This window comes from Haemorhous mexicanus, chromosome 13 (genome assembly GCF_027477595.1).
Source record: "Haemorhous mexicanus isolate bHaeMex1 chromosome 13, bHaeMex1.pri, whole genome shotgun sequence".
NCBI lineage: Eukaryota > Metazoa > Chordata > Aves > Passeriformes > Fringillidae > Haemorhous > Haemorhous mexicanus.
In genome coordinates this window covers 19,747,238-19,774,839 of record NC_082353.1, presented here as the reverse complement: position 1 = coordinate 19,774,839, position 27,602 = coordinate 19,747,238, and the positions used below count along the sequence as shown (strand labels likewise).

Genomic DNA, 27,602 nt, shown 5'->3' with positions numbered 1-27,602 from the left:
GAAGAAGAGAGTGCCTTTCTCTGCAGTATATCTGTAAAAATCACCCTGTGTTTTAGAGGTTCCTTTGAGGAACCGCCCCTTTCCCAACAAGGGCTTAGAGGGTTTGCTAACCACAAGTTTTCACCCAAATGAATGTTCTTATTGTGCAACAGGATGGCACGTACACTTACACTCTTTTCCCTGCTTCCTCCTAACTTTTGAACCTACTTCTTACCTACTTTTCACCAATTTCTGACCTGCTAATCCAGAAGGGAAGCAGTCACTGTGATACCACCCCCTTCTCTTGCTGCAGCTTTGTGGTATCTGGGTAGAGGAACAAGGCTCTGGTGTTGCTCACCACCAAAGGAACGAGTGCTGAGTGGGCTCCACATTCTGTAGACACTAGCAAGCCCACATGAAGGCGTTAAGAGCAGCCCAGCCAGCTCTACTGGAGACTGCACTTGGTGAGGTGATGCTTCCCACTGCTTTCCTGAAGGAAATCCTGGCCTCAGCCATGCTTTCTGGCCAGGGCAGCCAAGCTGGCAGGCAGGGGTGAGCTGGGAACTGCCCTGTGTGCAGCAGCAGTTCCAGTTCTGTGCCAGCTGCAGCCCCCAGCACTTCTCCTTCCTCCTGTCTTGTGGTTAGCACAGCACCAAGCTCACCTCAGCCTGACCACAGCCTGTGCAGCATTCCCTCCTTCAGAGCAAAGCCTTAGTGTGCTGCTTCTGGTGGCACTTCCTTGCTTCTCTTTAGGACAAAGTCATTCTGAAACAGCAGATTTTTAAAAGGAGGTTTTATTGCCAAATCTCAAAGCTCTTTACAAACAGGAGACAAAGTGCTGCCTTTCCACGGGCTGCAGCAGCTGCTTTTCAGATCGTCATCCACACTTGCTCACTTGCAAACTCACTTCCTTCCTGTCACAGACATGTAAACTGGTGGCACAGCCCAAAACACAGACTCACACTCCAGCACTCCAAGCCCAGAGGGTTTTCAGGCACAAAGCCCCCTAGCCTTAGTGCAGCCAGGAATTAGATGCAAGTTTAAATGCATGTTTAAAGGAAGATTAAAAAAGAAGTGCATGATGGCAGGATGTACACTGAAGATGGGAGTTGCCATAGAAAGCTGGATGTTTTAGGATGAAACTGCTAAATCTATTAGAAAAAATAATTGAAACCAAGAGTCTCTACCACAGCATTTGCAGCAGTAAAGTTACTGGGTGATACAGAGATTCCACTTAAGTTTTACCTATTTACAAGACATAATACAAATCTAGTGAGATCTGTTAGTACAGCAAATACAGTAATTAGCTGTAGGTTGAAAAATTATTTAATTTGCCCATTTCCTAACAGGTAGAGGGTATTTATCTGTTAGGATTCCTACTGATGGCTATTCAGTAAAATGTCAGACATTTATTCATTACAATATTGAGTATAATATAAAAATATACAGTAAATATAAGCACATCCTGTAGGTTTGGCTGTAACAGAGAGGGATGTCTGGGTATTTTCACCAGCACTTTGCCAGACAAGTATCCACAGAACACACTGCCACAAGAAAACACTGGAGAGAGCAAAAGCATTTGTTTATAAATTAGGGGACTGAACTACCCCATAAGCTGATGTCATTCTCCTGGATTTCAGTGCCAGGCTTTGATTTGCCTGTCCTGAAGTTTAGGATTGGCTTCAGCTTTGGGATATGAACCTGTACCCAGTTTGCCCTGGTTTGTGTATACTCCTGTTAGTGTGAACTGGGTTTTCCCCCATCTATCAATTGTTACAGAACTGCATCTTGCAAAAGCCTGCCTGCTCTCTGGAGCTGATGTCCCTCGACTTCCAGTGCACACCAGGTTCTGACAGCTCACATTCATACCACACAGTGTTCGGTAAACAAAAGTGCACATGCAGAAAAATACATTTAGATAGCAGATAGGCACTGAATATTGTCTGTGTTCTTAGCCCTTGTCCTAAGTGTGTCTGGAAAGGTGAATATGACCCATAGTTCACATTGAACCCACAGCAGCAAATGGCACAGGTCCAGAGTTTGCTTCAGGCTGTGTGCCTCAGGCTGGGCTTAGGACATTGGAAACTTCTTGCCTCAAAGCAAAGCTTTTTGGCACCTGAGCCCTGAGTGTTTGACCATGTAGAACTTTCCATGTGACAGAATAACAAGTGAACTCTCATACAACATCTACGTCTGTCTTGAGAAGGGGACTCACTACCAAAACCAAGGCTAGTTTAATAAAAAGAGGCAGAAGCATCAGTTATGGTCACTATCTGTCTTGCTGGCTCCAGGTGGTAGAAAGCAGGGTATTTGGAAGCCCAAAGCCAACCTTTCTGTGCTCATACCTGAAGTACCTATGCCTAGCCTAAGAGGAGGCTCAAATGAAACTTTACTGCTGCTGTGGTTGGTGTTTGCAGCCCCCTGCAGACTTGTGGGACCTAGGAAATAAGGAGAAAAAGAAATGGATGAGCTAAGAACAAAGTGCTGGAAAATGAGAGAAAAGAGTTTAGGTAGCATGTTGCTTCTTAAAACCAGACTGGGAAGACTGCCATTTTCCATGTTTCCAGAGCCTGGCTCAAGAAAAGTAGAAGCCCTCTGGGCTGTCAAACGATTCTCCTCATAGCAAGGATAGAGAATACCCAACTCAGGTATGGGGCTACACAGTAGCAGTGCAAAGACACTATTTTGCCCCTGCTGTAAGCACTGAAGACCACAGGAACTGTGGTGGACAGGGGAGGCTGTGGGAATTGTGCTGGAGCCTTCTGCAATGCCTTCCTCAGACCCTTCCATATGAAATGCATTTTTATTTTCATATACTTAAGCCATTGGGACCAGCCCCAAAGTTTTGTGTGCAAAATGCCTTTCCCTCCATGTGTGTAAATTAGAGAGATCTGGGCCAAGCCATGGCTCTCAGGCTGGCCAGGACACAGCAGGTAGAGACGTGTTCAGTGGGAAGGGGGATCTCATCCAGACCCACTGCCTGATGTGCATGCTCCTGTCAGTTACATCCCAAGACAACACTAAGGGAACACACAAAACCAAACCTGCTTTGTGACAGCTCTCCTAGGAAGCTCCTGGGGATCTCCGGAACACAAGTTCTCCAAATGCCTGGCTATTTGCTCCTAGCAATGCTGAGGGAATTCAGAGTTATCAGGTAGGTACATTCCTCAATTATAAATGTGTTGTCCTGGTAGAAGAAACTTTCACAGGCCAAGTGTAATCTCAATTTCCCTATTAATGAAAGTGGAACAATCAATACTTGCCTGGCAATGATGCTTTGAGACTTGTGTTCACTCACACAGTGCTTAGCACACCTAAAGCACTGCAAAGCCAGCCTCAAAGTGCCTTCATACAGCTGCTCCACATCAGGGACACTACTTGGAGTCAGGAATTGGCCAGTTTGGTTTGCCTCTGTGTGAGGTCACTTTTTAACTGTGAATGTGGTTTTATGAGTATCTTTGGAGAAGATTAAACCGTTTATCTTTACATTCCTAGATGTCACCGGGCCAGATGGTCTGGGAAACTGTGCCAGCAAGCGAACAAACACTGACTACATTTATCCTTAAATGATTTAACTGGGAAAACCAGATAGGTGCCAGTGTAATCTGGTATTTGCTTGCCTGTAAATACAGAGAGACAGGGGCTTTTGCTAGAATAGCCATTCTGCTCCTTTCAAAAGATCTGGCTTGGTCTGATTACCAGAAATTTTTAAGGCCTGATCCACTGAAAGGACTTTGGACAGAATCCTTAAGGAACATTCACATTTTTGAAACTGTTCACTGTCCTGTAACCTTTTGCTGTGCTAAGAGGATTAGAACCAGACTGGTATGTGAAACATGAAGAAAGATGCTATAACTGAAAGCTCAATTCTGTCCCACAAACATGGTGTGTGCACAGCAAAACACCATCTTTAAACACTGGCCTAGCAATGGTACAAATCATAAATGCAAATGTTTAGCTTTGATTTTGGGAAAGAAGTCTCTGTAGAGTGTATCAGGGAGCACTTCTTCTATAAAGAGTCACTAGATCCTTTTGCTTTTCTTTCTGTTTCTGTGCTCCTTCTTTTTTCAGTTCTCCAAGACCTTTAATTTCTTGCAAAACTTGTGAAGCTTGCCGAAGCTGTTCTACTGCCTCATTGAGCAAGGTCTCTGCCACCACTGGGGGTCCATTCCCCTCCTGGGCCTGTTCCAAACCTTCACGTAAAACCTTCTGCAGAAGCTTTTCTGCTTTTTCCCTTTCATTAGCAACTTTCTCCTCCATTTTAGCTATGCATTGATGGGAATCCTTTGGGAAACCTTGGCCTGGAAGTGCTCTCTGTTTATTTTTGGAATCAGAAAGCAAGTCTCCCAGAGAAGAACAGCGAAGTTTGAGAACTGAAGTGCTTTCTGTAGAATCTTTCTTCTCAATAGTTTCTTTTACACTCTCATGGTCTGCTTCTGTAGCTAAGGAAGTCTCTGTCTCTTCTGCTGAAGTTTGCTGTTCCTTCTCGGCTGCGGTCCTCCCATTTCCTTCTTCTGTTTCAGCTGTCGGGGATGTGAACTCTGCTACCTCGCTGGCTGTGATCCTGTTCACTGGGGGCTTGGAGCTGCCAGACTCCTGCTCTTCCCAGCCCCCAGCTTCCAGGTCACCGTGGCTGGAGTTCTCTGTGGCAAGCATTTTCTCTGGCAAAACCTTAGGAGGAACAGGAGGCTTTGAAACATCTGTAGCAGCAATCTCAGCTGGGTTGTCTTTGCCATCATCTCCTGATGATTCCAAGTCTTCTGTCTTTTTAGGTTCAATGGTTGGTTGGTCCCAAGCTACTTTCAGCTTGTCTGGCACATTCTTAGGAAGTGGAATTGGGGCTTTTGATATAACCCTGTTGCTGACCTCAGCGAGGTTCTCCTTGTTCTCCTCACTTGGTGCTTGGGATTTTTCCATGTTCTCCTCTGGACTTCCAGAGTCCTCTTCCTTGGCATTTACACTGTCCTTTGATTTTATGTTCTCCTTAAGCTTCTTATCTGGAGGCAGTGGAGGAGACAGAGGTTTTTTATGCTCCTGGTCAGGAACATTGTTTTCTGCCTCCTGGTTTTCTTTTGTGCCAATGGGTTTTGTGGGTGGCATAGGGGGCTTTGGAGTTTCTTTTTGAGGTGGTTCATTGTCACTTTCACTGACAGCGGAATCAAAGGTTGGTGGTCCATTGTCCACTATATCCAGATCTAGTCGCAGGATACCATCTGATGTACACTTGGCAGCCTGAAAAACAAGAGAGAAAGTTTTCAATTTCTATCAATGATTCTATGTTTCATCCTTTAACTTCAAGGTAAAGTGCAAAACCCTTGCAACCAGCATGGTAAACAAGGGGTAGCTGCTTCAAGCTGAGAGAGTTGGGGTTTTCAGCCAGGAGAGGAGAAGGCTTCAGGGAGACCTTAAAGCCCCTTCCAGTGCTCAAAGGGGGCTTCCAAGAGAGCTGGAGAGGGATTTTTCACAAGGCCATAGAGTGACAGGACAAGGGGGAATGGCCTTAGGCTGAAAGAGGACAGGTTTAGATTAGATATTCAGAAGAAATTCTTCACTATAAGATTGAGGCCCTGGCACAGGTTACACAGAGAGGCTGTGGACTCCCCATCCCTGGAGTGTTCAAGGCCAGGCTGGAAGGAGCTCTAAGTAACCTAGTCTAGAGAAAGGTTCTTTGCCCTTGCAGATGATTTTTAAGGTCCATTCCGACCCAGCCCTTGATTCTAAGAAAAGTGCAGAAATTATTTTACTACTACTTTTGAAAAGACTGTCTTAAAAACTGTACCACAATAACCTAATTTCTTGGTTTTCCTGTGGGTGCTGGTGTTAAGCTCTGCCTTTTTATTCTCTTTCCTGTGGTAGTGGGATCCCTCTTCCCCCTTCATTTACAATGTGCCCCCCAAAAGACTCACTTTTCTGCTTTTGAGCTTGTCATAAACCAAGTTGATCTTTAGATCCCTTGGCCAGGGATTGTAATCCTGTTGCCTTCTGCTTGTTTCCTCTAACCCAATGTCATCCTAGCCTGGCCAGGGCCAAGCCTCAGCTGGTTAAACCTCCTTTAGACCACAGGCTGTGTGCAAATCTCACTAGTAGGGAGGTTTTCCTAAAAAGGATGGACTTAGCAAAGACACTGCAGTGTGTAAGCTCAGTGCCCCACAGGGAGAACCGCAGTGACAGTTCCTGTGTGAGGGAACCCAAAACCACACGAAGGCATAGCTGCAGCCAGGGCCAGGCTCCTGCAGTGCAGAGACTTTAGTTAAAGCCTCTCTCTGCCTTTCCAGCCCAGCAGAGAGACAGAGGCAAGCTGTATCCTGGTGGCTTGGCCCTGACCCATCCTTACCTGGCCTGCTTTGAAGACTGAAAATCCATGTTCATGCTATTTCCTTCATGAATCTGCAGCCAGCAGCCATGATACACATCTTTCTGCAGGCTCTATCCCCTCATTCCTGCTGCTAAATTTGTAAGTCAGTTTCCCCTGAATTTGGCTGAGGGTGAGACATTTTAGAGGTATTAACCTCAGGGGTATCTTGTGAAAATAGTGATCTGAGCAAGGAAGAGAGATATTTTTGGTGCCTAGGAAAGGGCTCCCCACCTTACTGAACCCGTATTAGGCAACAGAATCCACACTTCATTGTTGCTGTGACTTTTGTCATGTTTTCTTCTGTGGTTTTCTGGAGGATGGGAATCTATGATTCATTCTCATGCATTTCTCTGGGAGAGACACACTCCCTCCATTTCTATGCAAAGTAAAAAGTCTCAGGGTATCTCATTTTCAGCACAAGGGTCATCTGAGTGTTGTGCAGGCACATAAGTCAGAATCTTGGAAGTCTGAAGAAAGAAGGTTTGATTTAAAAACCTTCCTTGCTTGCGATTAATGCTCTGCTAAAATATCAATCTGTCTCTAGAAACTTTTTCATAAATCACAGGAATCAAACATTAGTAAGAACCTCTCCCCTGGAAATGAAATGCAGGTTTGTGGTTTTTTTTTTGTTTTGTTTTTTTTTTTTAAGTGACAGACCCAGAAAATCAGTTAAAAGTAGACAGGTTAGTCTATAAAACTGCCTAGGAGAATAATGTATTCTGTTTCAGACCAAGGGAAGGACTTCTAAGCTTGAAAGCTCGTCTGCTTTCTCCAGTTAGCTTAATAAAAATACAGCTTCTCCCCGTGGACCATGCAGTCCTTCTACCTTTAGACCATTGTGGCTAGAAAATTATCACGTCTTTGAAAATAAATATAGGAGCTTCAGTCTCTAATGGCTCTGACCAGATGGTGAAGCAGCTTATGAATTATGAAAAGCTAAATATATGGTAACGTGCTGCAGCAGATAGAGATCTATGGGAACCTGGAGCTTCATTAGAGAGGTGCTGGCACAATCTTTCCTGCAGGAAGTTGTTTCCTTGCAACTTTCTCTAGGCTGTCCATACCTGGGGTTTCCCCTGGGGTTTGGTACCTGAGTGGAAGGAGCAGCTCTTGGTGATCCCAGCTGGTGGGATGGCTCACTCCAACAGGGTGCACTTACCTCCTTTAGGTGACTTCTCGTGGGTGGCCGACGTCCGTGGGACACCTTCACCCTGTCCCGAGTCACGTGGTCCAAGGAAAGGCTCTCGTCTACTTTCACCTTTTAACAGGGGGACGGGGAGGAAAACAAAAAAGTAAGAGGGTCATTAATTTCTCAAGCCATGTCCATAAAGTTGTCACTGTCACACATGAAATGTTGAAGCATTTCACCTCTAGTCTTTACCTCAGAACTCAATTACAGCCTGCCTGCAAAGCCCTGCACGTATGTGATGGATATTTAAGGTCTCAGAGGTTTGCAATGGCTAAACTTATCTCCACCTAAGAGGCAGGGAAAAAAGGACACAAGGAGCTTTGTCCCCACTGCACCCTGTGCTTGGACCAGCTCCTGCACATGGCAGAACACAGCACCAAAACTGCTGTTTCCATCTTAGAGGTGAAAGCTCATTAATAACCATGACCTGACTGTGAACTGTATCAGCAGCACTTTGTTTCAGCCCTTCCCTTCCACAGCTCTAATGACTGCAGGATGCTGAGGAGAAGGTGTGAGCAGTGACCTGGATTAATTGCAGATCCAGCTGAATTAACAAATTTATTTCCAGGAATCAGACGAGAAATGCACTGCCTCACACTCCTGAGGAGGGAAATTCAAGTGCCCTGACAGGTATTTCTCTGTGCTGGCTCATGACCATTCACCCACACTGTGATGGCCAAGGGCTGCAGTCTGCTCCCCATGGAGGGGCAGCACCAGTGACCAGGGACACTGAAACATCTGTGTGTCCTTGGTACCACAAGTTTGTACAATAGGAAAGCTGGCGAGGGTGAAATAGAGATTTAAAGAGAAAAATGGCTGGTATGGCAAAATGGTTGTACAGCTCCTTCAGGGGAGAACAGATAGTCCAAGTGAGCCAAGGGCTTGACCCATTACCCTGTGCCTTGTCTGTGTGGAAACACTTTAAATCTGAGGTTTGATCCTTACTGGAATGATTGAGAATTAGAGGCTGGATCCCTCTGTAAGGAGGATAAGCCCACTTCACAGGGCAGGGAGGTGATATGAGATCCCACCTTGCTGTGCTGCTGAAGGGTGTGCAGAGTTCACTGCCCGCTGTACTGAATAAAAGCAAAGCCCAGCTTCTCAGAGTTTACACCTCTAGCACTGCATCCACACAAGTTAGCCCTTTTCTCAGAACCTTTACTCATTGCTTTGGTTTCCTTTGCTAAACAGTTTTGCTGATTTCCTTGTCCCTCGTTACCCTGCTCGTTTTCTCTTGTGTCATTCCCATGGTGGTGGTTTTGTTAATTTCCTTTCAGTTACGGAAAGAACTGCAGAAGAGATGCTGCTCCCTTGGTTTAGCTCAGGGCTGATTTACAAACTAAGAGGGAGCAGGACAAGGTTAAACAGGCTCTAGGTTGTGCAATTTTCATTCTCCCCTCTGAACAGCAGGATGGGAGGAGAATTTGAAAGTGCAGGTGTGCTGGGGCCAGCTGAGAGGCAGGCAGGTTTGGCCAGGGCCACGGAGTAACTTTCCACCAGACTTCTCTCCAGACTGCAGGCAGAATAGCTGGTGGACTGAGTCACTTCAGACTTTTCCAGTCCTGAAGACTGGGCTATATCCTAACCAAGTACCTCCATTTCCAGGCTGCTTGGTGCTGAGGATCATGGCAGTGTGGGGAAGATGAGTCTCTCCAGGCTGCATCCCAGCTCTACATAACTCAGTGCTGCAGCTGCTTCTCTGCACCGGCTGTTTCCACTGGGAGAAGGGAACTCCCAGAAATCCTCTGATCCCAAGTTCTGAAGGGAAGGAACATGCCCTACCTTGCACACTACTTTCTCTTTCCTTGGACCATGGCTGGCATGCAGAAAGGATGAGAACAAGAGTTCAGGCAAGTTCTGCTTTTAGCTAAAGGAGCCATGGATGAGAACAGACACAGAAACACAGGAGTTTGAAAACTCTCTTTCTCTTACCTCATCAAATACTTTGTTTTTGCCTCTATTGATCCCTTCATTAAGAGCTTTTATCCACGATTCCTTTTCTTCCAAAGTTGGAGCTTGAAATTTGATATCATGAACCTGCAAGAGCAGAGAGAGAATTTTTGCCTGAGCATTCCTTGTCAGGACCAGAGGTACCTCTGAATCACTTCATTTTCTATATAACATGCACTTCTAGCCTGTGTTTAAACTACAGATTCCTTTGTGCTTTGGCATAGCTCCCATGAACAGGATTTTGTAACGCTGGACAGCTTTTTGTTGTAGTTTTATTTTGGTAACTACTGAAGTAGTAAAAACGTAAGTTTCTCCCTCCTGCAAAACACTTGGAATAGATCTTGGAGCATCAGTGAGTTGTACAGCAAATGGTCACACTGCATAGAGTCAGACTGAAAGTCCAAGTCATACTGACTGGTTCAGATGAAGTAAAACATTTTATCTCCCACTTCCTCCAGAATACCAGGAATTGGAAGGCTGCATGCAGTGGGCTCTGCCTGCTTCCCTGTTCCTGTGGCTCTGCAGAACAGAACTGATACTGGAATGTGGGGCACTGACACTGGCTGCTCAAACCCTGACCCAGCTGGGTACAGACACGCTGAGGCATAAGAGCAATGTAAGTGCAAAAATTCACCATATCTTTTTCTGTTTGCAAATGAAATCCAGCAGTGAACACTACAGACAGGCACTCTCTGGGGTCTGAAGAGCTGCCCCAAGAAGAAGGGAAGAGCTGGTCATATCAGAGGGAACTGGCAAGAAGTATGGGTCACAAATAAGGAGGGAGAATGGGTGATTTTATGGCCTGTCCTCCAGCCAGCCAGCTCTTCCCTTCCTCCAGGACAGCCCCATGGCTTTGCTCAGTGTTTCCAATCTCTTCTTGCCCACAGAAGTGACAATAGGCAGGGTGTTTTTTAATTCATTGCTGTTTCCTCTGAGCACCTCACCAGTATTATAGCTGTGCCAAGAGTACACTCCAGGTGAGAAATATCATCTTCACCTTACAGGTGGCTCCATGGCAGACCAGCTGGGATCCAAACAGCTCCATGTGGTGCCCTAATTCACACTGCACAGGCACACAGGAATACTCCTGTGCTAAAGGACACCAGCAACATTGCAAAATGAAGCACTGAAAAGTCAGACACTCCCATTGTTTCTGGGCTGCAGGGATGTCAGCCTGCTGTGTGTGCTCCTCCTAGCACCATCCCTAACAACAGGGTGGCACTTCTTACTGAGTTATTCCATCATGTGTTTTATCCTCCTGGGTCAATTTGTCTTATTGATTTCACTCTGCTCCAGCCCTGCCCTGAAAACAGAATTACTGATTCCCCTGACAGTCTTTTTTCTTTCCTGCTTATCACTACAGTATCTAGGGAGCTTCACAAATTCCTTTTCAGGGCAACTGAAATTATCCACCTCTTCCAGGTGGAGAAGGGAGCCATAGAGAGGCTTGTTCAAAACACAGCCTCATGGGGGTTTTGCCTGGAACAGTTTTTTGGGGGTATTTAACATCCTTATAGGTACTCTGCACTTTCCCATTGCCTTCAAGAGCAGTTGTAGCCTCAGACATTTTTTAAATGAGGCCCCACATTCCAAAATCACAGCAGTGTCTATATAAAACAGGGACTATATTAAATGAGGGGGACAAAGCTAATGGTGACTGACAGTCGAGTGCTCTTAGCAGCTCCCTGTTCACGGCACAACAAAGCAGCAACTGTTCTGGGTCTCAGCAACTTCTGAAGGGACCATCAGAAATTCTGCAGAACTAAAGCCTGATCTTCTTACATCCACTCTTGCTGTTAGAAACCAACTGTTCTTCCTTTCTGTATTTATTTATCATGGATTTACATCACAGCTTCCAAATGCCATACACTCACAACCATCGTGGCAAGCAGGGAGTTAAGGAGTAACATGGGGAAAGATTCTTTACTTGATTGCACGTAAGGTGACGGGACCACATGCCTTCCTGAGAGCTCAGAGGGGAGGTTAGGTTAGGGCCTGACCCACAGCCCCCTGGAAAAAGAGCCCTTTGTCTGGGATGCAGAAGAGCCACTCTAACCAGGGAATGTAAGGGAAGGCAAGGCTCCAAAACAGAGCGACGGCCAGATTTTGTTTTAGTCCGAGCTGGCCTGGTTTTGTGTGTGCTTAAAAACTTTTTTTGTTTGGAAACGATTTTGCCCCAAAGCTTTGTGATTATAAAAGCTTATGAGAAAGCTCTACTTGTGAGCAGCTGAGCTGCTGCACTGCCTGGCAAAGACCTGGCAGCCTGCACCAGGGTTTAGAAATCTCCGTACACGTTGTTCAGGGGAAGGATTCCTGCCTCACTTAAAGTTTCCTCTTCCAATGCCACTTTCTGTGCCTCATTCCAAATAAAGCCTCCTGGTCTGTGACTAAGCACTGGTGTCAGCAACTCTGTGGCAGAGCAGAGAGAACCTCAGGGGGGTGGTTCCTCGTTAATGAGAAGCTGAGATGTCCCTCTGGCATGCAACCCTTTGCCATCAAGTGCAGATCCAGTGGATGATGAGAGAAAGGGACTTATGGTGGCAGCAGAAGGGAGCTGGGTGAGGGAGGATGAGCAGCACAGTGGGACCCACAGGGCAGTGTGGGCAGTTCCAGCATCATGTTGCTGCAGCCCTGCTCCCTGCTTGCATAGCTCCCTGGGGCTGTGACACAGAGGGGCAGGTTCCTTCCAGTACCCAGGTATATTAGAATTTTTTCTCTCCTTTTTATAACACATCCACAGACATCAAGGCAGAGTCAGGCTCCTGGGAATCCAAGGCTCATGCTCAGGCTGCTGCCAGCCACAGCCTTTTGCTGCCTGGCAGTCCCTGGTCTGTCTGCATCCATCTGTGGCTCCTGTCCTCGGCCAAGGCACTGGGGGAAGGAAGCTCACCCAAACCAGGATGGGAGCTCTCTGTAAAGCAGGAAGCTGCAGAGGAGAGACAGGAAGAAGCTGGTCTCAGTCCTGCCAGTCACTGGGACTCTGCATAGTACTTTGAGACTCACAGGCTCTCAGCAAAAAAGGAACAAATTAATTTCTCTTGTCTGTATCTTTACTCATTAGAATACTTACAGATACCAGCAGATGCATCTAAAGATGGGTATTTCCTGCAAAACATTAAGCAGGGTCTGCTCTCCAGCAGAAATTTAAGGCAGAGTCAGTGACACCAATATGAGAGGGCAGCAGGCAGGGTAACACATTTGCACTCCTTCTTGCTAAGCCAGCTGAGACTGAGTCATGCCATAAACAACAGGATGGTGTGCCAGGAAAAGCTGTCATGGCCAAACCTAGTGACCATTGTAAGCCATGAATGCAGGCTACGCAATTTAGTGACAGTTCCTCAGAGCACAGCACAGCTCCTGCTGAATCATGCCGAGACCTCAGGCAGGAGAGCTCCCACACGGATCACTGTCCGTGACAGCAGCGGGCACCGGCTCCCTCACTGCTCCTTGTCCTCCCTGAGACATCAGTCTTCTCCAGCACTGACAGCCTGATGGCAATGCCAAGCCTGCTTTCAAGGAAAGAGAAGTGTTCCTGGGGTCACTCTGTTGTACCTGTGCTAAGTGATTTAAAAGACAAGCTCTGGAGAGCTTGTAGCTGCAGTTAAAGACTGTTACCAACACTACTTCTTTGCTGAGCTTTTCTGCAGAGCTGCTGCAGAGGTAGGTGACACAAACCTGTGCTTGGTCCTTATCTGTTTCAGTGCAAAGCCTGGTGGGGCTAGGCTAAACTGGACTGTGAATTGCCTGTGAACTGCTGGGGGGATCTGTTCCCTTCTGCTGACTTTTGGTACAGGGTGGTCACCTCCAGCAGAAGCTGCAGCAGAGCTGGGTCAGTAACATCTTAACTACCATGAATGCAGCAGAGTCTATCTGCCAGATGGGAGGTCATTTCTTGCCTTCTTCTACATGACTTTGTCAGGTTATATATCAAGAAGGGGAAAGGAGAAGGCAAGGAAGAGCCTGCCTATGACAGGGAGGTTGGAACTAGGTGATCTTCAAGGTCACTTTCAACCCAAACCATTCCATGTTTCTATGAGATTACTCTCAGAGGATTCTGGAGGTTTTCTGTAGCTGAACCAAGAGCTACATCATCCCTAGGAATAATGCAGCATCTCTGCCAGACTGGCAGACCCCAGGAGCAAACTCCCCCAAGCTTCACTACATTCTACTGCAGCTTCCAGGCTGGGTTCCTGGTGAAGACAGTTCCAGGTACCTCAAAACTTGATGGAGGAAAAAACAAGCAATGGAAGTTTCCATCCCTGACCACAGGTGCAAGGATGCTTGAGGAGCTGCAGGACTTGCTGGTGGACTCTTTCCTTACCACCACCCTCTTCCCAATATTAATCTTCCCTGGAGCTGAAGCTTTTCAGATTCACTGAACACCAGACGTCTGACAATCTTGGTAATTTTCAGAGTTTACACCAAGCATCATTTACACTGCTTTTCTGCATTGTGAGTAGAACATTTTAAAGTCTCCAGGCCAAGGCTACTGCCCTTTCTTAGAAGGCCAGCTCTCTGCATCCAAAATTTTTCACTTAATTACTGTGGATGGAATGAAGCATTTGAGATTTCTAAGCAGAACGGGGCTTTTGCACACAGCCAGCTTCCTTCACTGAAAAACTGAAGCTCAGGGGGCAGTGCTTCCTTTCAGTTCCATACCAGTGCAGGCGTGTTACATGCTCATATTGTCACAGCTTAACAAAAATGTCATCCTTGTCAACAGGCCAAGCAGAATCTGGGGTACATTCATCAACGACCAGTGGTTAGCAGGACAACTTATTTATTCAGGTGCAACTTCAGCTGGAGAGTAGTTTTAACTGACTGATTCATCTCTGCTCAAAAATATCCCATCCAAGATTTGAACTGGGATTCCCCTGCAACTAAACTGGGCTCTCTGCATTCAAGATTTGTGCACTGAAAGAGAAATGGCCTCTCCTAGCTTGTTGCTAAGTCCCTCAAACTCATTCCTCACCATTATGCTCCAGAGAGAGGGTGAAAAGAAAAAAACCTTAGCAAGATGTGGCAGGGTTTGGCAAGCTGGCTCACAGGGTGATTTTAAACTGTGGATGGCAGCAAGCCTCCCAAATGGAAAATGTTTAACTGATATATATCGCCACAGCTGCGATTTCAAAACAGAAGAAGGACAGTTGTGTACGTTGGCCTCCTAATTGAAGGCTGTGCTAACATCTGCCAAAGTATGTTGTGTGTCAACACCCTCACCAGATTCCCAGCCAAAAGAAGGGTGGGAGGGGAGCCGCAAACAGGGAACTTTTCATTTATAAAAGCCCTTCCTTTCACCAAAAGAGCCTTATAAAAAGTAGCCTCTATCTAGGTCTCCATTGAATCAGTGGCATGAAAAACAGGGTAGCTGTAAACTTGCCAGCATGCCAAAAGGATGAAGTTACCCTTTTGGGCACAGTTTGGGCATATTTTTCTCATAGCAAGAAATGAAAGGTTTAGGAACAGGTCTCACACCCTGTATTGATTCATGGAGCAGTGCAGAGACATATGCAGGTATTACACAATTCTCTCTCAGTAACATGCTGGCAGATAATACCTCTTCCTACAGTGCTGCCCATCTCTGAGCACACAGGGTATTATTGGCCTCCCTGGGAATAGGTGTACACTTAGAATCACAGAATCCTAGAATCATTTGTGTTGGAAGAGAAAAAACATCCAGTTCCAGCCCTCCTGCCATGGGCAGGGACACCTTTCCACTATTCCAGGTTGCTCCAAGCCCTGTCCAACCTGGTCTTGGACACTTCCAGGGTGGGGCAGCCACAGCTGCTCTGAGCAGCCTGTGCCAGGGCCTCCTCACCCTTGCAGGGAAGAATTCCTTCCTAATGTGTTCTGGGCTCCAGCACTCTGCTGGAGCTCACTAGCCCAGGGTTCTGGGGCAGGAAAGTCCTTGTTTTGTTGTTTTGAATGAAGTTTAGCACAATGGTGCTCTGAAGTCAGCTGGGGTCTTATTATATGTATAAACACTAAGTGACTGGAGTGAAAGAATAAGCAACAGTGACAACAAGCACTAAACAATCTCCATTTATTTAAACAAAATGGAGATGGGGGAAAGCAGCAAGTTGGTATTTGTGCCTGTTCATGTTCTTACAGAAATGAATGTGTTTTTGTCCCTCACGACTTCTCAGATTTGCATGGGGAGATTTAGTAAGAACTTTTAGGCCAAAAAAATCAAATTGACATTAGAAGGCGAAGTGTGATACCCCAAAGCAACAATGAAGAATTCTAGCCCATAAAGATGCTGAAATGGATAGCATGCAAGTAGGAGCTAAGAAGAACATCAAAAGATGTGTAGTGATGATGACTATAGATAGGAAGTAAAGCAGGATGTCCTTGCATACACCCAGTGCTCAGATGGATGTATAGTCTCTTTGCAATGCCAGCCTGGTTTTTAGCTTCTGGATCTAACCAGATGCTGTGCAGGAAGCTACAGATGTAGGGTTTCATGAATTCTGCAAAATAAATCTTTTCTCCTAGGAACTGTTTGGCTGCAAGTAAATTTGTACTGGAGTTTCTCAGGATCAATGGTTCTAACTCCAGGAACTGTCTCAGTGCATGGATTGGAATTATTGATTTCACTGGACTTGGGCAAAGCTGCAGCATCCACAGGTGCTCAGAGGACATGGAGGAACCATAGGGAATGATCTAAGAAGTACAACTTAGGGAGTACTGGAAGAAAGAAAATGCTAAGGCAGGGAAAAAAAGATCAAGAGGAAAAGGTCAAGCCACAGGAAGATGCTTTCCCCACAACAAGAAAGAAATCTACATGACAGTAGCTTTCCTTCTTACACACTGTACACCCTTCACAGCTACAGGTCATTCTCCCAGCTGCCAAGGAGCTCAGTCTCAGATCTCTTCATCTGCTCTGGGCACAGCTGGCTGGAACTCACTTTGGAGTTAGCAAACTCGAGGGTGATGAGAAAGGCAATCCTACCTTCTTACCCGGGGAGCGGATTAAAATGAAACGATTTTTCCTTTTTAGTAGTGCTCGCAGCTCCTGGCACTTGTCATAACTCTCCAGTTCCACCGTTTCTATGCACTTCTGTTCATCCTGCAGAGAGGGAATGAAACATTATTATGAAAAGGAGGCATTGAAATCAATCATAGACCATCAAATTCTACATTTCTTCCCTTTGCAACTGTCTAAAAGCTCTTCTGCCTTAAAAATAACCTGCATGCAGCCAGAAAGCCCCATAAATCAGGCTGGCATCTCATTAAGAAAATACCCTGGTCTTTAAGCTACAGGCCTAGTGGTCCAGAGTGGCTGAGCAAATAACAGGTTGGGGACAGTAACACCAGCTTCTGTCATTGCTGTTAGCCTCATCCAGGCATCTGCAGCCAGAAGTGACGCTACCTCCATCCCACAATGAAAGGAGGAGATGTGATTTCTGCTTCTTCATAGGAAAGATGACACAAGCATCATGATGGTCCAAGCAGCCCCCTCAGGAAGCCTGAGCCAGAGCAGGGATAAGAGGGGAGCCCTGCTGCCACACTGAGCTGGGGCAGACTAGTCCTCACATCACAAAGGTCAGCAGGAGCCATGTGTGATGGACACAGTCTTCTTGCAGCCACACTGTGAGCTGTCAAAACGCTTAGGATTGGAAATACAGCCCGGTACAGCCAGCAAAAATGTCTGGGCCAGCATCTCAGTGGGGAATATTTATCTCTGGAGTATCTCCACTGATGACTGCCGGCCGTGATCTTGGCTCATTTCTCCCAGCAACATAACTAAAATTCCACACGTGGTGCGTGGCTCAGTTCAGCTGCAGAGCACCATCCCTAATAGGAATTGCAGCGTAACACCAGGCAGATAATATTCTTCATGTCTCAGTAGCCCAGCAGAGACCAAAGCTCCCTTTTGCTAAGCACAAATGAGCAGTGAGAATCTCAGAGCAGTTCTTGCCAGTGAAGTGCTACAGTCAGCATGGCTCATGAACCTCTCCAGTACCATCCTGAATTAAAATCACTGGCCATAACCACTCCCAGCTCAGGCTCTGCTCCCAGGGCAGCTCCTTGTGCCTGTATGAGTTTGTATTTAGCAATTCCTGTAGTGGAGAAGGGGGTGTGGGATGAGGAAACATGTCATAGCCAGGAAGCTGCTGCGTGGCTGGAGGCAGGGAATGGAGAGTTCAGAGGGAAGTGGGCTGCGGGGAATTTCCTCCCTTTACCACTTGACATTTAAGTCACTGTGCAGAACTCAGCCTGCATTTCAGTTTTTTTAACCCTCCTATCTGGGGATGGGGGCCCGGCAGAGCTGATGCCAGTACACAGAGCAAGTCCTGAGCCACCGAGGGACGTCTGGATCTAATTTAGGTTTATTATTTTAATGACATTACTGTTTATTTCATTTAACACTGAGTAGGTGAATGTGAACTGGGAAAACGCATACTAGGAGGAGGAGATGAATCCTGCCCAAACCTAAAACTCAGCCGATAAAATCCTGCTGACGCTACCGGGCCCTTTGAAGGCTCCTGCTGCAATCCTGGTATCACAATGTCACTGCAAAAGGACAGGCATGGAAATAATAACCCCTCTGCGGCCAAGAAATGACAGAGAAGGGTGAGGTCAGGAATACATGCCTCGGGGATGGGTGATCTCATCCTGGCCTTCGGAGGACGACCGCCCACGTTACAGCCCTGCCGAATGGCCGGTGCAGCTCCCAGCTCCTTCCTTCAGCTCAGGATGCTGAGAGCTCGGCAGTGTTCTGAGCAGACACCAGCCCCAAGCCTCCTGCCCACCCTCCCTGCTCTCAAGAGCAGCTCTGTCCCCAGCAGAGCCCCTGTCACCCTCCCTGTCCATGCCATCTGTCCTGCCTCTTGGACAGGAACTCTTCCCTGTGCAAGCCGTGCGCCATGTCCTAAGGGCTGTGGAACACCAAGCTGGGGAACAAGGGGACTTGGCAGAGTGGAAAGGTGTGGTTTTGCTGTGAGATTGCCTTTTGCCTTCCAGCTGCCTGTCTTCTCTCTGGGGAGGCTTTGGGGACTGTGGTCTGGCCAGGAACAAGGGCAGAGAGGATGGGGACATGCAGGATGCTGTCTCCCAGAGACACCTTTACTGTACAAGCTATGGTTCCCTCATCTCAGGGACTGAACTTTTCAAGTGAGTTATCCTCTTCAGGGAAAGCAGGGAAGAAAGCAGCCAGAGAAATATAAAAACTCCATGTATGAGGCAAAAGAAAAGCATCTGAGTTCAGGGAGCAGCAGAATGGGGCTTTTGTCTATGTTTTACCCTTGGCAAGCAGCCATCCCCACTCTGTGAGCCTACCTGGGTCACAAAGAGATCCTTTGTCTGTCCTGCAACACTAAGATAAAGAACTAAAGACCTGACCCTGATGCAGGTCCCCAGGTCCCTTCAGCCTCCTGGGACCTGAAGGACACTCAGCACCATGCACAGACAAGGTCACTTCCAGAGTCCTGCCCTGACACATGTTCTGGACAAGCTCAATCCTGGTACAGAACCCTTACATTCATGATTTAATGCAGAAAAACTATTCCATTAACTCTTCATGGAGTACATCCTGTGACAAACCTATCTGTGTCTATTGGCTTGGCCCTTCAGAAGAAAGTTACTGAACATCTGGACATATTAATGCACGTGCTTAACCGAAGAATCACACTTGGCAAATTTTCTTAATGAAAAGTTTATAAAAAGGTGGGGGGAAAAGACTCCCTGAAATTTTTATTTATATGAAGGCCTAATTCCCAGCAAAAATCTCCTCACTGACACACACTCAGGGGCTGAGACCCTCCATTCAGTGTAAAATGTCTGAAATTACAATTTATTTCTCTATTTGAGGTTCTCAAAGTGTTTTAACAAATCAGTTTTGGGTATACCTTGCAATCACTTTACCAGGGGCAAAATGCAGATGTTTTAAATGTCTAACTGTTGAACGTCAAGTGGATCCTCTTGTCTCTAGAATCTAGTAGGATTTTTCCCTGTCAAATAATACACTTACAAAGAAACCCTAAAACAACAAGAAAACAGGTCTAAGCACTAGCTGCACTGTTTAGGGGGTAAAAAAATCCAAACTCAAGACTGATGCTTTCTAATCCATGAAGTAATAATAATGATCTGTCTTGTCACCCTACATTGTATTGCCTGGTCTTCAGGAAAAAAAAAAAAAAAAACAACAACTTTGTATGTTTTTTATTGCAAGAATATGCAGAGACAAGAAGACAAGAAACCCCACTAGAAAATAGCCCTCTTGGCTCTATGCAGACCTGCACAGCAGTTTCTTGGGATCTGAGCACCCTGTACTTGCATCAGTGCCTCCTCTCCTGACATTTGGGTATGGAATATGCAAACATCTTGCTTAATTGCATCTTCATTTAGGTGAGGGTACAGATGGAGGGTGCTGTAGATGCAGGCACAGCAGAGAACAAGAAAGCCATCTCCCTTCATTCCCCGTCCTCTGAAAGAAACCTGAACCCATGTGGGATGACTTTCACCCCATCTGCTCCAGGTAACACAATAGGCACTTGCCATTTGCCTTCAGGAGGTGGCTCTGCTTTAAACCAAACCCAAAGCCTGACTAGCAGATGCAACTTGGGGAACATGTTCCCAGGGCAGGGCAGGGAATCAATCTCCAGCACATTCCTGGAGATTGCTACTGATGATGATATATGGTATTTGTGTGCTGCTCGGACTGTACTTTCCAGCAACACTGTACAATGTTCTTGTCTGTATCTCGTGTTGGCTGCCCCTTCTGCTCTTGTTTTGCACCTCAACCTCAGCTACAAGTGCAGCCAGGTTCATGCAACTGCATCAACAAGGCGGCCTGCATGGGAAACAACCGCTAAAGGCAACATTAGCACCCCTTTGTGAAGGGGTGGACACGGGAGGCACTGAGAAAAGCACACTGAGTCCAAGGCACTACTCAGTTCCTGGAAATCTGATGGGCTCAGACCAGCTGAAATGCTCAGCCTCCAAACCTGCCTGCCCACATAGAAGCTGACCCCCGTTTAACCCATCCAAGTCTAATTCAGCATACATATGGAGAGATGCCTTTTATTCCTGTTGCCTGAGGTTTTATCTCCTTTCCTTTTCAGCAAGTACTGAACAACCCCATTTGTAAATGTTTCAGCCTGAGGATGGTCTGGAATGCTGTGTTCTTCTCCAGGGTCACACAGAGCAGATAAGTGGAGAAGGTCCAGTGGGAAAAATGGCACCTTGAACTCCAGAAACGCAAAGCACCGTAGCACACTGCACCACAGACTCTGCCTAGACATCAACCCTTCCCATCTCAAAAACTTAGTTCCCCATTTGTAAGATAGAGACAACCACACTGCCCTGACTCACATTAAAGGAAGATAAATACAGTAATAAACATTAACTGCCTCAATTCTGTTGCAACAAGACCCCTCCTGAGTGCAGAAAATTGCCATTTCCTTTGGTTTCCCTGTAGTAAGTCTGCACAATCACATGTTATCCTATTGTGCTACCAGATAATTTTGCAGCAATTTCCTCTCCTAAGACATTTGACTTCACTGTAAGCCAGTTTAATAGCCTATAGATATTAACATGATCCCTTATTTACAATAATGGGACCTTGCAGCTACTGTAGCTTACAGATGCAATTTATTACAGGATGTTACCACAATCCGCAGGCTACCAGAAAACATTATGCCTGGTTGTTACAAATGCCATTTTCCTTTTTGAGATAATAAAATAACCCTTTAAATGATTGGGATTTTTTTCCTTCTTCTGAATGTCTGTGAAAATTAATCTTACTTTAAAAGCCTCCTTTTCCCTTGTGGTAATGAGACCCTCCATGTATCTTGTTTTTAAAGGCATGCCCTTCAAAAAAAACCTACGTCATGTTTATAGATTTTGAATCTTCGAGTTCCTGAAGCTTCAGCTGGAGTCAACAGGTGTCCAGGGCACTGGGAAATGATCTACAGAGAGTCAACAGTTTGCAGGACCAGGCTGCATCCCTCTGAGTAAGAGAACTCCCCCTTGCTTTTCCTGCCTTCTAAACTACTCATCACCTGACATTGACTTCTCCTGTCATTATTTTTACACTCTTCATGACATTTCACAGCTAAGAACAAATGACACCAGAAAGCTTTGGGATTTGGGAAAAGCAGGAGCGTTCAGCATAAGGGAAGAGGTAGTACCCTTTAACCTAAATTGTTTATAACAAATCTTCTTTATTAGGCAAGAGTATCTTTTTAAAAAAGAGAACTGAACTCACTGTCAGTCCTTTGTTCCTGAAACCACCACAGCAATGCAGCTGCTGAAACATTTCCCCATTCTTCTTCCCTTGACACACTGCACATGAAGCTTTACATGATTTTGCTTTTATATCGTCCTGATGCCCACACATGACCCAGATCCTCTTGGGCCTGACACCTCACAGGCACGTGGTCCTTGTGCAGACCACAGTCCCCCACCCTGCTGCACACACAGGCCACCACAGGACTTAGACCTACCCACCCCTCATCTCACACCCCTCTTGGTTGTAGCTTGTGATCTGCACTGTAATTTCTAACTTTTGGGGCAAACTCTGCTCTTGCAGAAGCTGCTTCCAGGCCAGGAACAAGGGCTTGACTCAGGACAAAGCCACCTTTGCATCCTGGCAGGAGCAGCCCTGCACTTTTCATTCTTCTTGCCTGAAAATGCAGGACAGATTTGGCTTGGCTCTTACTCCTCATTTGTCTGGAAACAGCTCTAAGTGCGGCCATGAACTTAAGGCATGCAGTTTATCTAGGGAAGTCCAGGACAAGGCTCCCAGGGGTCCTTTGCTCAGAACTGGCTCAAGTAAAGGGAAAAGATGAGCCAAATCCAGACTGTCCGTGCTTAAGGAGGACAGCAAGCACTCACAATCTCACTCTGCATCCTTCAGTGGCTAAAAGAAACCCTGAAGAGTCTGGCTGGCAACAATCTGAGCTGCTTGAGAGGTGCCAAACAGCTGCAGGGTTGCCTGCCATCCCCTCAAGTGGCAGGTGGGAAGTCAGCCTGCTACAATCACTTTTATCCTTCAAAAGCCAAAACCTCATTGCATATATCCTGCTTCCGCCCAAAGCTTTACTCTGTTCACCTTCTCACAGGATGTCCTGCCCCCCATTTTTTATTTTGGCAATGGCTCAGTCAAAATATTCAGTGGCTAAAATATTTATAATATATAATATATTTAAAACGCAGCTGCTGTCTCTTTTAGAGAGTTTACCCTTCCTGGAGATATCTGGAGAAGCCCTTTCAAAAGGAGTGGGCTGGAGGGAAGAGTAAAATACACAGGGACATGCATGTGTCCCCAGGGGCTTGCTCCTGCCCCTCATTCAAGGCCATTGGCTGTGACCATACCTCATCCTCGTAGACCACGAGCTGTGTTTTCCTCAGCTGGATGTAACGATCCTTCCACAGTCCCAGGAGCCCCCCACTGCTTTTTTTAATCCAGCCATATTTCTCTGCAGTTGGAGCACACTTTGGTTTCTCTGAGACCTCCTCCTTTGTTTCCTGCAAGGAAAGAAGGCATAAGGAGTTTCCATCATCAGAAGCCAGCCCAGAGAAGATTTTGGCACCCACCAAATGTGGTCCCTCCCCGCCACATCACAATGGGAGACTGGCATCTTCCAGAGGAAAACTCAACCAGCTCTCACAGGACTGGTAAGTGGGCACAGATCCCTGGAGACACTGTTAGGATGGCAGCAAGTCCACCTTGCTCCTCTGCTCCCCCAGGGGCTCTGCTTCCCTCTCTGGGGAGGTACTCCTTGCTCACTCATGCACCAAGTGCACCTTGAAAAAGAGCAGCCTCCTCTCCTCTTTGCTCCTCCAGCTTTCTGATAAATCCCAGCACGACAGATTCTGCTGGCATCGGTACCAACACTCATATTTTAGTCCAAGGCCACTTCTGCAAACTCCTCTTCTGGGTGTCTATGCTTGGTCACCATCCCCAAACCAACTCCTGTGGGCAAATTCACAGCATGAGGGACAGGGCTTCACCACATCCATATTAAAATGTTCCCAGCAGGTAAAAGATGAAAGCTTTCCTCCTCTCCAGTGCACTGGAAGAGCCATTGCAAAGGCAGGATCCCTGTATCCCTCCTTTGCAGTACCCTGCTGCTCCCCACACCCCACGGACCCCTCAATAAGCCTCTTTCCCTGGAGCAAGGCAAGAGGAATCCCTTGCTGAGCCAAATCCCCTTACACAATCACCTCACCAACCTTGTGATTTGTCAGGAGAGGCCAAGCCCAAATGCTCCAACCTCCTCCCAGGGACCCCACTGTCCCCCAGACTCAGTTTTCTCCATATCCCCACGTGTAATAGCAGCAATCCTGCTGCAGAGAGCTGGCACACAAAAAGAGGGTGTGTGACAAGAGAGCCCTAAACATCCCAAAATGGCCCTCACTGCACAAACTGGACCAGCTGGAGCTCAGACATCTTGTTTCATAACATGAGAAAATCCCAAGTGCATGGAACAGAGTCAGAGCTGGACACTCCCACAGCCAGGACAGAGCAAGTGTGTATGGACAAGCTTCAAAAATTTGGAGGAGAGCCTTGCTAACGAATCTGTTTTCATGCACCAATCTCCCACTGAACACACCCTTGGACAGCAGCTTTCATCAGGGTAAGCTCTTATTCCAAAGAGGGAGCTCGCACCCATGAGAAGAAGAAAAGCAGATTAAACACCCCATGCACCCACATTTATTCTGACCTCCACTACGATCTGCAAGGGGCTGGGCTTTTTCCGGTACGCTCGGGTGCAGACTGGGGACAAGAAACTCAAACTGTGTTTTGCCTAAAAGAAAATTGGGCTGAAACCTGTAACAGCCTCAGTGCCTTTTGTAGAAGTTATTTCAGTTATACTGAGCTGCATCTGAAATGGCCACAATACAGGATGACTGAGCATCAAAAAGTTTTCCGGGAAATGGAGGGAGTACATAGGGTGGGTTTTTTTTAAACTTGACTTTTTAGGTTGCCAGGAAGTTGTATTCAGTTGAGATCTGCGACTTCAGCAAACATCAATTCCTGCACAAATACAGACCTGCTGGTTTCCTGATCGAGAACCCTTTTGATGTCATTTTTAGATAATTGGGCATGGACTTTAACCTCCCTTGTAGCACTTGTGCATGGATGTCACTGTGTGAAGAGTTTATTCAAGTGAGACCAGAACAACAACTGCTAAAATGTTTTCACTCTTTTAAGGCTATTTTTTTTTTGCTTGGCAGGTGAATTTTTGCTGGGCTTTTTTTTTACCACCTGGCAGAAAGGCTGAAGTCACATGGTAAATATGTCTATCCATGCTCTGCTCTGCAGAGCAAAAACTACACTGGTTTTAAAATAAAAGTACTCCCTGTGAAGACACAGCACCTGACATCTACCTCTGAAAAACAACCTGCCCCAGCAGAGCTGGGGCTCATGTTGGCACCTCTGTACAAGGCACAGCAGGGGCAGAGCTGTTTTGGGGTCTGGCTCTCCAGCCTTTCAGGGACTGCACCTCCCTCCTTGGCATTGCAGGGTTGCCTTGGAGCTCCTCAGATCACTCAGGAGCCCTGGCTGGAACCTCTACCTGAAAGGAGCCAAGCATGGGGGAACCCTCCATACCAGGAAAGATTTCTTGCTGTGCCAGCACCTAGGAGCATCCACACAGAGGATCCATGACTCCAAGCCCACCTGAGCAGCCCAGGAGAGGGAAGGTGCAATGAGATGGAGAGTGCTGCTCTCAGCAAGTGACAACAGGCACAAGCAGACAGCTCTGCCCCTTGCACTGCACAGGAGTCACCTGAGCCTTCTCCAGTCCCTGCTACATGGCAGATGTGAGGGGTGAGATCCAGCACTCAAAGGGATGCTGAGCTGCTGGGCTCTGGGTCAGCAGCTTCCACCTCACACATACCCAGAACATCCCACAAGGGGGGCAGGTGCTGTAATCCCTCACCTGCAGCTTTAGGACATAAAAACCCCAGATGATTCAACTGCAATCTTTCTTCCTGCAAAAGCAAGTAGAGTCTCAGAGATGGTGCCTGACATTTTTGCAGATTATTTTTTTGCCAGCCCTGCCCCAAATTGGCAAGGGGAGGTTGGCCAGGGAAGGGCACCGGCAGCAGGGCATTGTGTCCATCCTGTGTCCCCTGCCTGCAATTCCACAATTAAAATGGGAGCATGACACAAAGACATGAGCTGCTGTTGTTAACTCCGCTATATATGAGCATTCTACAAGAAATATTCAGATATACTTCCTGGGATGTTCTTGGGCTGGATTCACTCTTGTGGTAATTCTATGAGAAGAAGCCCCCTGACAGCCAAGTGAGCCAGTGTAAATGAAGGAAGAACCAAGTTATCCCAATGCTGGCTCAGGCCAAAGGCATCGCTCCCAAAACCAGCCCAAAGGAGCCATTTTTGCATTAGAGGTGAAACACGAGTCCCACTCCTTCAGCTTGGTTTAGCCTCACATTTTGCAGCTCAGCAGAGAACCCAAATCAGACAAGATGGCTTTTTATTTAACAACTAGGCAGTTTTTTCTCCCCTGCCCTGTATTTTATGGGCCCACAAACCCACACAGTCTTCATGTCTTCCAACAAAACAAACCCCCAAGAGCTGAATCACAGTGGTGCTTTTAAAGTTACACAGATCACAGAAGTGCCTTAGCCAGTTACATCAACTTTAATTCAATCAAGCATCTCACTGTCTCACACTCCTTTTTACCAAGGTGCTGATGAACAACTCCCAGGAGACAACCTGCATCCCTACACGTCCACTCTTTTTCTCCCTTTCCACGTTATCTCCCAAACCTTGCTGTTAGCACTTCCACTTCTCCCCAGCCTGCTGGAGCAGAACAGATTGTTTCACTGGAAACAAACTGCTCAGATCCACGTGGAACTTGGGGAACTGCCTCTGACACCCCTTCTACAAGCAATTCTTGGAGGATTCATGCATCACTAAAGAAGAGAAGCCCATGAGAGGGCCAGCCAATGCTGGGGTAAGTGTGAAGCCCCTTTGGCCGGCAGCCACCAGCTGGAAGCAGTTTCTCTGCTGTGGATTAATTTCATGGATGCCAGCGGATAATAACAACTCTCAGTCACTACCAACTTGGGCTGCTTTGCCGTCTCCCTGCTGTTTTAAAAGAGCTTTCATTCTCGCCACAGAATGTTGGGAGCTGAAATAAGGGGGTGTGAGGGGGGAGAGACAAGCCACAGCTACAGGGATCGCATGTACCAGACAGAGACTGAAGTCCTCCGGCAGTCCGTTCCACCGGGAGTTTTCTTTGTGCCTGAGCAGCAAAACCTCATCCAAGGAAAGGAAGCAGGAATAATTGCGTGGCCAGACGAGGGGAGAAAGCGACCTGTTTAACTTGCCAACAAATTTGTAGCATCTTAATCAATTCTCACAGGGATGGATTATTGGGGTGTCTGATCCCATGGACATGAAAACCGTGTGCAGAAGAAGCACCACTGCCCTTCTCCGAGTTAAACCCGTCCCAAACAGAAAGGAGGAGCAGAACAGAAGTGGGGAAAGCTGGAGGTGCGTAGCCATGGCCAAGCTGGCGATTCGACCCAGGCCCGGCTCCAGCAGGGCAGGACAACACCCCAGCGGGAGTCACTCGGGGTGGCCCGAGCACGCGTGGAAACCAGCCCGGCTCTGCCAGCGCCGGCCGAGCCCGGCAGCCCCTCCCGGCCGGGTCCAACATCCCGAGGGCTGCGGGGATGCGCTGCCGAGGCTCTGCCCGAGCCTCTCCGGGGGCTGCCGGGGATGGGGAACCCCCCGCCCCGCGGTCTCCTTCGCCGTCCCCCGGGCGCAGCGGGGCCGGGATGTCCCAGCGCCGGCGAACACCCGAAAACACCCCGAAGTGGCCGGTGCGGTCCCCCTGTCCCGGCAGGCGCTTCTCCCGCCCGGCCCGGGGGTCCCCCCTCCCTGTCCCGAGGTCCCCCCGCTCCCCGTCCCGCTCCCGGCCGGACTCACTTGCTCCATGGCTCCTCGCCGCCCGCTCAGGGGCTCGGCCGCCGCCCCGCTGCCCCGCTGGGCTCCGGGCGGACGGTCATGCCGGGCGGGCCGGGGGTGCCGGCCCGGGCCCCGCCGCTCTCCCTCGGCAACAACTTCTGGGGTAGCCGGAGCCGCGGCAGCAGCAACACCACCGGGTTTCCGGCGGCTCCGGCGCTGCCAGCGAGGAGGCGGGG

The 27,602-nt window shown here is 47.5% G+C and overlaps 1 protein-coding gene across 1 annotated transcript; it reads right to left on the bottom strand.

Annotated features, from left to right (window-relative positions):
- Positions 1 to 757: 757 nt before the first annotated feature.
- Positions 758 to 27,602, bottom strand: PLEKHO2 (pleckstrin homology domain containing O2). The gene is made up of 6 exons (XM_059858653.1): positions 27,388 to 27,602; positions 22,794 to 22,946; positions 16,426 to 16,542; positions 9,456 to 9,560; positions 7,494 to 7,592; positions 758 to 5,211 (listed from the first exon to the last, which is right to left on the bottom strand). The coding sequence occupies exons 1-6, from the start codon at positions 27,394 to 27,396 to the stop codon at positions 3,973 to 3,975; spliced, it is 1,722 nt and encodes a 573-aa protein (XP_059714636.1). The 5' UTR covers positions 27,397 to 27,602; the 3' UTR covers positions 758 to 3,972.

Coding starts and splice junctions, on each gene's coding strand:
- PLEKHO2 (XM_059858653.1), bottom strand. Junction 9,561..16,425: donor TCCGCTCCCCGGGTAAGAAG/GTAGGATTGCCT, acceptor CTGCTCTTGCAG/GTTCATGATATCAAATTTCA. Junction 7,593..9,455: donor AAAACAAAGTATTTGATGAG/GTAAGAGAAAGA, acceptor CCCTGTTAAAAG/GTGAAAGTAGACGAGAGCCT.